Source organism: Triticum aestivum, chromosome 3B (assembly GCF_018294505.1).
Source record: "Triticum aestivum cultivar Chinese Spring chromosome 3B, IWGSC CS RefSeq v2.1, whole genome shotgun sequence".
NCBI classification, from domain to species: Eukaryota; Viridiplantae; Streptophyta; class Magnoliopsida; order Poales; family Poaceae; genus Triticum; species Triticum aestivum.
The window spans coordinates 290,849,531-290,859,933 of NC_057801.1; the positions used below are offsets into that span (position 1 = coordinate 290,849,531).

Here is a 10,403-nt window from a genome sequence, read left to right on the forward strand (position 1 = left end):
CCTCTCAAATGCAAAGCGTATGCCATAGCATTGCATTTATAGAAGTGTAGCACTAAGGAAAAAAAAAGATAATCGAAAGTCCACGCCTTGAGAGTGTCGTCCTAGCATGAGAGTCTTCAAAACCTGCTGAGTAAAGCCAAAGGAGATAACGAGAAGATGACGCATCAGAGGAACATCGCATCAGTAGAAGATACAAGAGAAGATGGATTGTCAAAAGAAGATGGCACATCGAGAGAATGAAGCATTGCACACAAAAGCATAGCGCGAGAAAACTCGTAGCGAAAGAAGCTTGGTGACAAGATAATGGGTGTCGATTAACAATGCAAAAGAGGCCACGAAAATCCTATAGAAAGGACAAGGACCAGAAAAAGGCTGATGGATAAAGGTATGGTGGACTCGCATGACATGAGAAAAAGAGAAACGGACTTGGTGGACGCAGCGGAAATATAGAGCTAGAATCAAGTATACATGAACGAAGATGCAAGAGCCTTCGTGCATACAGAAGAGCCTGTGGCCTGTGGAAAAAGTCGTGCATGTGAGATGCCGACGAGAAGCAGCGGAAAAGAGCAACTAGCAGACGAGCACCAAACACAATAGACGGTGCATGTACGAGACGGGAGAGCCTGGCGGGATGGTGACTTGGGTGGCCCGCTGCTCGGGCGAGGGGGTGGGGGGTTGCGATGCGATTTGGGAGGGTAGCCCGATTCCAGCGGGGAGGCAACAAATGCTTGGTGGATCCAATCGGGGAAGGGGTCGGGCCATCAGATATGAGAACGGAGAGGAAGCACACCGAGATCAATAACGGTGCACGAGTTGTGTGTGCGCGGAGAGGGAAAAAACCATAGGCTCTAATACCATGTTAGGGAAATAGCAACTTGTATTCCGATGAGTCCATAGGCCAGTATATATCCACATGCAAAATACTCTTAACAATTTTAACGAGTTTTGAACAGTTCTCTTGAATTAAATGGTGAACCACATCATACTTTTTATACTACAGTAACAGCACTCCTTTTCTCGTATGTTTGACAGGCCTCTCAAGTAATGCTAAAACAAAAGACTTAGTGGAGATTGGCTCAATTATATGCTTCTGTGCTGTCCATAGCCATGGTTTTAAAATGCTTTTTGCTCTCTCTGCTGTTCTTCGGCATACACCGTGTCCACCTGTTGGGTTCAGTATCCTAAAGGCTGGTTTGAATAAGTCAGTACTATTGTCAGTTTATAGCTCACAAAATTCACGAGAAGGTCAAGTTTGCCGCAACTTACATGGTACCTTCTTGCATCATGGACATCTATATTAATTATTTCTTGTTTGGCACAGCCTTTACTTGTTAAATGAACTACAACATAAATTATGTCATGCTTAACGTTACTAGGTTTTATACTTCTCAGATGCGTTCATGGTGGCAAGAGCTCTTTGTCGCTGACAAATAAGAAAAATGTTTTAGGTGCAGGGCTAATGTTTGTGCCGGAAAGAGTGCATGGGGAGAGGACCAATGCAGGATTAGTTCGCTTCCTTGATCTTTTGTAAACTGTTTCACAGTGTGCCTTTTTCGTAAAGGGATACTACAAATTTATATTTAATTGCTTAGTAGAAAATTTGAAACTTGGGTACTTGGATGACTCCAGATGTCCACTCTATTGTTTGACATGAGTTATTGACTGAATATATGTTTACTATGCCAACCCTCTATTTTGTATTTTGCAGAAAAAAAGATTGCGTCATATCTCAGTAAAATCGGCCAGAAATTTCTCTCTATGTATCGCTCATACGGAACTTATGTGGCTTTCCTCACAATTCTGTTGACTCTATACTTGGTGACTCCCAATTATATATCATTTGGTTACCTTTGGTTCCTTCTACTTTGGATAATCGGAAGGCAGCTTGTCGAGAAGACGAAGAGACGACTTTGGTTTCCATTAAAAGTATATGCTGCTGTGGTGTTTATCTTCACCTATAGCCTGAGTATTTCTCCACTCTTTGCGCGCTTGGTTTCAAAGTTTGTTAAACTATATCCTGATCTTGGATTTGATCCTGAAGCCTCTTTGTTGGTAAATGTTTGGCAATCATTGTCTATTCTAATAGTGATGCAACTTTACAGTTATGAAAGAAGGCAGAACAGTGACAAGAACTTCAGTGTTTCTGATGCTTCTGTATCTGGGCTTCTAGGGTTCCTTAGGAGGTTGCTAATTTGGCACAGTGAGAAGATACTATCAGTTAGTGTGTTCTATGCTTGCCTATCATCAATCAGTCTATCTGGCCTAGTTTATCTGTTAGGTCTCATTGTGTTTTCCACCTTACCAAAAGCTTCTCGAATTCCTTCGAAGGTCTACCTAGTCTACACTGGTTTACTTGCTGTATCTGAATACCTCTTCCAAATGATATGCAAACCTGCTCAAATGTGTCCTGGTCAGCGCTTGTATGGATTTGCTGCATTTCTTGGTTTGAAACATTACGATTCTGGGCTTTGGGGTGTTGAATATGGGCTTAGAGGGAAAGTTCTGGTGATTGTGGCTTGCACCATTCAATATAATGTGTTCCACTGGCTGGACTTAATGCCAGCATCTCTAGTACATGCGGGTAAATGGGAAGAGCCTTGTCAGCTGTTTATCTCTTCCGATCAATCTGCTAGTCTTTCGAACAACAGGGAGGAGATACATTCCTCAAATAGGTTTGCCTTGTTGTTTTCTAAAGTCCAAGGTCTTGTGGGTAGCAGCATATCTTTATCCCTTAGTTCAGGCAACACGTATCAGACCTCAGAAGCTGTCCAGAATGTGACCAAAGGTTTGGACGAGGACAAAAGGTACTCATTTGCAAAGATGTGGGGAATGTCAAAAGAAAGCCACAAGTGGGATAAGCAAAGGATCGTCTCTCTGAAAAGAGAAAGATTTGACACCCAGAAGTCGACATTTAAGAGCTACATAATATTCTGGATGGAAAATCTTTTTAAACTGCGAGGTCTGGAAATTAACATGATTGTGTTACTATTGGCAAGCTTTACATTGTTAAATGTTGTATCGATGTTTTATATCATGTGCCTCGTGGCATGTATTCTTATGAACAGAGATCTAATCCAGAAACTGTGGCCCCTTTTCGTGTCTCTCTTTGCTACTGTCTTAGTACTCGAGTATTTTGCCCTTTGGAAAGATGGAATGCTCTGGTTACAGGGTGTCAATGATATTGAAATGCGTTGCCACGGATGCTGGAAAAATTCACAGATTTCCTTTGATTATTGCTCGAAATGCTGGCTAGGTATGTTGTCTTTCCTGTCATATCTTGAACTTCTGCAATCCAATGTTATATTACTATTCAGCTTAAAACAGATAATTTATGAAATATATGTACATTTATTTGATGCAGGGTTAATAGCTGATGATCCTCGAATGTTGGTTAGCTACTATGTTGTGTTCATTTTTTCGTCATTCAAGCTACGCTCTGACCACTTCTCTGGTTTCTCGGACTCGGATACATACCGTCAGATGCGATCCCAAAGGAAAAATGCGTTTGTTTGGAGGGACCTCTCATTGGAAACAAAAAGCTTCTGGACCTTTCTTGATTATGTGCGGCTTTATGCTTACTGCCATTTATTAGATATAGTTTTGGCACTAATTGCTATTACTGGTACTCTGGAGTATGATTTTTTACACCTTGGTTATCTCGGGTTTGCTCTGGTTTTCTTCCGAATGAGACTTGAAATACTGAAGAAGAAGAATAAGATTTTCAAGTATCTACGGATGTATAATTTCGCTGTTATAGTTTTGTCACTTGCATATCAATCTCCTTATGTTGGGCAGTTTAGCTCTGGCAAGTGTGATCAAATAGATTACCTCTATGAAATTATTGGATTCTACAAGTATGATTATGGTTTTAAGATAACATCACGGTCAGCTTTTGTTGAGATAGTGATCTTCTTATTGGTAGCAGTGCAATCATACATCTTTAGTTCTGGTGAATTTGATTATGTATCAAGATACCTTGAAGCAGAGCAAATCGGTGCAATTGTCCGTGAACAGGAGAAGAAGGCTTTAAAGAAAACTGAACAGCTGCAGCATCTTCGCAGGTCTGAGGAGCAAAAACGTCAACGCAACATGCAAGTAGAAAGGATGAAATCTGAGATGTACAATTTACAAAGTCAACTAAATACAATGAATTCCTTCACCCCAATCAATAATGCTTCCTGCAATGAAGGCTTACGGCGCAGGAGGACTACTAGGTTGTACAGTGATATTGATGCTCCATTGCTAGATAATGAGATTGGTTCACCAGCTGCAGCATCTCAGTCATTTGAATTCTCTGTAGCAGATACAAAGAGAAACCTACCAGATTTATTGTTCCCAAGCTCGTCTGATGCTCCGCGGTCACCAATCAGGGGGAGAAGTGAAGAATTTATGCTGGCTGATAATGCTAAAAATTCCGTGGGCTCAACATCTGAGATTATTGAGCTTGATGAGTGTGATATCAAATTGCATCCTAACTTACTAAAAGAGAAGGAAAGAAGACAACCCAAGGAAAACCCACTTAAATCTGCTGTGCAGTTAATTGGTGATGGTGTTTCCCAAGTTCAGTCATTTGGAAACCAGGCAGTTACAAACATTGTGAGCTTCTTGAACATTGATCCAGAAGAATCACTCTCCAATGAGCATCCCGCAGAAGGTAGCTTTTATGATGTAGTAGAAAACCAGAGGGGAACACAAGATGGCCAGTTTCTGAGGACACATTCAGATAGCTTGGGAACTGCAACAGAATCCTCAGCAAGTATGCCAGTTGGTGTTATCTTTCGGTATATATGGTATCAGATGCGAAGTAATTATGATTATGTTTGCTATTGCTGTTTTATCCTGGTATTTCTGTGGAATTTTAGTTTGCTCTCCATGGTCTACCTTGGAGCGCTTTTCTTATATGCTCTTTGTGTCAACTATGGGCCAAGTTACTTGTTTTGGGTCATTGTTCTGATCTACACTGAGCTCAACATTCTATCACAGTATATATATCAGATTATTATCCAACACTGTGGTTTGAATATACATTTGCCTCTTCTCCAGAGATTAGGTTTTCCTGATGATAAAATAAAAGCATCCTTTGTTGTCAGCATATTGCCTTTGTTTTTGGTATATATATCTACTCTCCTGCAGAGCTCAATCACAGCCAAAGATGGTGAATGGGTCCCTGTAACAGAATTCAGTTTCCTTAGTGCAAGAAATAACATTGAAGAGAAATTTTGTACACCATACAACTGGAAAGATAGGGTAAAAAGTTTGCACATGCCTTTAATGAATCTTATAAGGATGTTTGGGAGGGGCTTATCTAGATATTGGCTATCACTAACACAGGGTGCAGAATCTCCTCCCTTTTTTGTGCAAGTTACAATGGAAGTAAAACATTGGCCAGAAGATGGAATCCAACCAGAGAGGATAGAGTCAGCAATAAATAAGGTACTTGTGACAGCCCATGAAGAAAGATGTCAATCTAATTCGCCTTCATCATGCCATTCTTGTAGTCGAGTTCGGATTCAAAGTATTGAACGGAGCAAAGAAAATCCTAGTATGTCTCTTGCTGTGCTAGAAGTTGTTTATGCTGCTCCTACAGAATGCCAGTCAGCAGGATGGTTCAAATCACTTACTCCAGCAGCTGATGTAGAAAGGGAAATTCATGACTCACAAAAGGCAGGCCTTTTTGAAGAAATAAATTTCCCCTACCCAGTTGTCTCTGTAATTGGCGGCGGTAAAAGAGAGATTGATCTTTATGCATATTATTTTGGTGCTGACATGGCAGTTTTCTTTCTTGTTCTCATGTTCTATCAATCTATCCTAAAAAACAAGAGTGAATTCTTGGAAGTTTATCAGCTGGAAGAACAATTCCCTAAAGAGTTTGTTTTCATCCTAATGGTGAGAGCTCATCTTTCAGTTTACATGGTTATTATTGCACTTGAACGCTGTTGTACTTCTCTTTGCTTAGGTTTCTAATGCATGCTATTTTAATTTTGCAGATTCTCTTTTTCTTGATTGTAGTTGACCGCATTATATACTTGTGGTCATTCGCAACGGGAAAAGTTGTTTTCTATATTTTCAATCTTGTGCTCTTCACATACTCGGTCACTGAGTATGCCTGGGGAATGGAGCTAGCCCACAGGGATGTTGGAGGATTTGTTTTACGTGCCATCTACCTTACAAAATCAATTTCCCTTGCACTGCAGGCTTTGCAGATCAGATATGGTATCCCCAACAAAAGTAACTTGTATAGACAGTTTCTGACTAGCAAAGTAACACAAGTAAACTACTTGGGTTTCCGGCTATACCGAGCTTTACCGTTCTTGTATGAGCTTCGATGTGTTCTTGATTGGTCTTGCACGACTACATCATTAACAATGTATGATTGGCTTAAGGTACATATCAGTAGATCTGTTTTACAAGCATGTGGGTAATTCTGCCATAAATTTATTAGCATATAGGCGCCGAAGACTGGGCACTATAGTCTATGATGATTGATACTAATTTTTGTTTTTTTGGACCACCTGATTAAACACCAGTATGTTTTTACTTTGGTTAACCCATATAATCCTGTATGATGATTCTACTTTTGCCGTGCTGTGACTTTAGCATTCAATTTTTAGATATTGATTTTCAAACACTGCCGAGAGTACTACCTCCGTCCTGGTTTATAGGTCCCCTTTGTAGTTTGTGCCAAATTTTGACTAAAGATTTAACTCACAAAATGTTAATGCATGTCAAGAAAAATTGTCTCATTGGATTCGTATTTGAACATAGTTTTCAAAAATATAATGTTTGGTGACATGCGTGAACATTTTGTTAGTTTAATCTATGGTCAAAATTTGGCACGAAATACAATGGGGACCAATAAACCCGGACGGAGGTAGTAGTTGGATATGTGTGATATTGGTGATCTGTGTTGAATGGTTTAGTCTACTTCATCACAATTGTTTCTGTTTTGGTTGTTGTAGGCTTCTGAAGTCTGAACTTGTACTTGGAACCCTGCTTGGCTATTAGTTAGCCTATTTGTAGTCTCAGAATACATAATAAGTCCAAAAGTTCCTTGCTCACCTGATTCCGCTTATTTAAGGCTTCAGTTGGAGTTGGGCTTTGTCTTACTCAAATAAATATGAATATTAGCAGTTTCTCCTACATTCGTTTTTGTTGATGCGCTGTACGATAAAGTAAAAACAGCTTTTCTAGGAATCAGTTAGGTACAACGTTTGATGGTACTAGTTATGCAGCATAATGTACCTTTTCACCATATTTCTTGTATTTAGCTTTTACACTAATGTGTTTTGCTGTAATAGAGCAAATTTTGGCATCTGATATTTTTGTTCCTATGCACAGTTGGAGGACATATATGCGAGCTTGTTCCTTGTGAAATGCGACACAATTTTAAATAGGGCAAATCATCAACACGGGGAAAAGCAAACAAAAATGACAAAATTCTGTGGTGGGATATGCTTATTCTTCGTACTTATCTGTGTTATTTGGGCTCCAATGTTGGTACGTGAGTGCAATACCTTTCTAGAATAGTCACACTAATGTTATTCCAACCTCTTTGCACATGCAAAAATGCTGTGCGATTTTGGGTTTCACTCCCGCGAAGAATTACTGCATTTTTGAATGTGGATTGCGTGCTCAGGGGTGCGCGTGCACATGCTGTTAGGTTGAGACTAACTTTCAAAATTCATGGATATAGTGTCTGCTAGAAAATGTGAGACTGCACAATTTCATCCAAAATATCTCCATCTGTGGTTGTGCAGGAAAGAAGAGAGAGTAAACACTACAGACTGCAATATTATTCATTTTTTAGCTGTTTCTTGTGAGTACCATTGTGCCTAGCTTTGCTTGAAGCTTGTAAATACTTCTTTTTGAGTAAAATGCATCAAAGATCCAAAAAATATTGCTTGTGTGTCAGCTAGGTCCTATAAGTATAAAATGCACATCTGGGTCCTAAAAGTGGATAGGTGGTTCACCGAGGTCCTATACAGCCCTGATTAGCTTTGACCTGCACGTGTGGCGGATTGACCACCACCATGTGGAGAATATTTTTCACAAAACCCCCTAAAAGGTGATGTCTTCTATTTTCATGACCCATCTTTCTCTCTTCTAATTTTGTAGACCTGGTGCACGCGGCATGCCTTGCCTCGCTTGCCACCGTTCCTCCTGTAGGACAAAGTAGTGCTGGAACCCATCTCAAGTGTACATTAGCCCCGGTGTCTGACGAGGAGCTGTCACCCTTCATCTTGCAGATGGCAGCGAGGATGCCCACCACCGTTGGGAAGTGACCATCGCTGCCCTCCATCTTGGGAAGGGACGATGCCGCCTCGTCGATCATGTCCTCGCCGACGCGTGTGCAGAACGGCACGCGCCACCGGACACCCCACGGCCACCGCTGCACCACCATGCTTCGGCAATCCCACCGCTACACTCTGCAACCCCAGACACACATCACCTCACTTCAAAAACCCCGGATCCGTGCCATGGTCGTCGCCACGACTTCGACAGCGGAGATGAGTGGCAGAGTGGTGGCGGCGGAGAGGAGGAATCGCGCACGTGCTGGGCGGAGAGGAGATTGGCAGCTTCCCACCCATGCTGTCGCCCTCGCTCCCTGCTGCTTCATGGTGTCACTATCTCCACTAGAGCCACCACCATCGTTGAACTGTTGCCTCAGCGACACCCTGGTCCAATTCCTTCTGGTAGGAGTAGCGCGACAACACGAGGAAGAGGATCCCTAATCAATTCTTTGTTCCGAGCTTTCCTCTGCCGAAATTTCTGCGCGTTCTCCAACACCAGCCGCCTCCTTCTGTTGTTCATTGAGCAGCTGCTGGTGATCCTTCATTTCCACCACCAGATTCACCCACTCTGCCTCGTCTTCGCCTGCATGGGCCATGGTGTACCTTCCACCGCAACTGAAGCATCCCCAATTGCTTGCTTTGTTGGCAATAACTACGGTTCAAATGACGGCGGTGGTACAGCAGCACAGTGGTGATGGCGCTCGTGACTCCTTACCATCGTCGTTAGTGACCATGTCCTCCGTCAAGAGTCTCGGCCGTCAGCGAGGTTGGCGCCTTGGAGTAGGGCAACAACTTAAAACTCCGTATCCGCCAGCTGAGGTGACGACAGAATGGTGTCAGCGGTGCACCCGGTGCTTCGCTGGGTAGAAATCCATGGAATCAATCGTAGCTGGGGCCGCGATGGCAGAGGATGGGCCACGAAATTAAAATAGAGAATGTCTAGAGGTTGCATCACAAAGTATTGCCTACATAGCATCGGTCAACACGTCACGCAAGCAGGTAAGAGTTGGATAGGACCTGCGATGAATCACTTATCCACTTTTAGGATCCAGCTGACACACGCGGAATACTTTTAGGACCTCAATACATAGAAACACAAGCTTTGCGTTTTCTCGATTTGTTTTCGAGAAAACATAAAAACTTGCGTGTCGATGCATTGGTAGATAGAGAAAGAGTTCAGTACAAGCCCAGATGACCAACACCCCAAGTATGACGCGATGCGAGGCAACTAGGCAGTAGTTACCCCTGGAGGATCGTGTCAAGACCCACCGCACCTTGCCCTCTCCAACGACTGAGCCTTGGACTTGATCGTGTCGAGCAGAATGTCAGTGTTGGGTTTTGTGTTGTCGAATATGGCGGCGTTTCGATGCAAAATGGAGGCAGCAAATCTGGCAATTTTCAACTCCGGGCACCATGCACATGATATCCAGGGGCAATTTGCGTCAAGCAAGATAGAAAAACAAGGTGCTTCCTCTCCATTTTTGTTCCTGCATAGAGTCCCTGTTTTAACAGGAACGAGAAACCACGAAGAACAGGGGCGTTGGCATCTATATCGATCAAAGGATGGAAGGTCTCAACCAAGAATTGAATTGCTCGGATCGAGCATGTACTACTCCAAGCGAAAATTGGAAGTTCCTCACACAGAAAAGAAAGCAGGCCATGGCGGCTGTGGCTTCACTCCACTGGTTCACAGATCCACCAGGCCTTGGGCATGATCACCAAGGAGGCACCCTTGCGCTTCGCCGCCGAGGTGAACCGGGTGGTCTGCTGCCACCAATCAACAAAGTCGTAGTAGTGGATCGGACCAAGATAGAACTTCACACCACAGGGTTCCCAAGAAAGGGCAACTGATGAGGTGGCTCATGGTCTCCTCTGATTGGCAAAACAGACACCACAGGTGGTGTTGCAGGCCTCGTCTTGTGAGCGTCTTGGCAGTCTAGCAGCAGCATTGGCAAGCAAGCGAAATGGAAAACTTGACCCTCGGGGCAGCCCAGGAGCGTCAGCTCAACCACCAAGATCTCGAGACAACAAGATTTGGTGGAGTACTGGGGGTGTCCAACGCCAAACCAACACATCTGGCTCCGTCGTGAGGTGCACCCTGCGGACCATCAC

The 10,403-nt window shown here is 42.9% G+C and overlaps 1 protein-coding gene across 3 annotated transcripts in view; it reads left to right on the top strand.

The window, feature by feature from the left end:
* LOC123069753 (piezo-type mechanosensitive ion channel homolog) overlaps nt 1–10,403 on the top strand; it is a 45,017-nt gene that overhangs the window by 25,420 nt on the left and 9,194 nt on the right. For all 3 annotated transcript variants that reach the window (XM_044492690.1, XM_044492691.1, XM_044492692.1), the window contains 5 exons: nt 1,033–1,269; nt 1,709–3,253; nt 3,362–5,886; nt 5,988–6,383; nt 7,339–7,497. In XM_044492690.1, the coding sequence (XP_044348625.1) occupies nt 1,033–1,269; nt 1,709–3,253; nt 3,362–5,886; nt 5,988–6,383; nt 7,339–7,497 (4,862 nt within the window). The remainder of the gene's footprint in view (nt 1–1,032; nt 1,270–1,708; nt 3,254–3,361; nt 5,887–5,987; nt 6,384–7,338; nt 7,498–10,403) is intronic.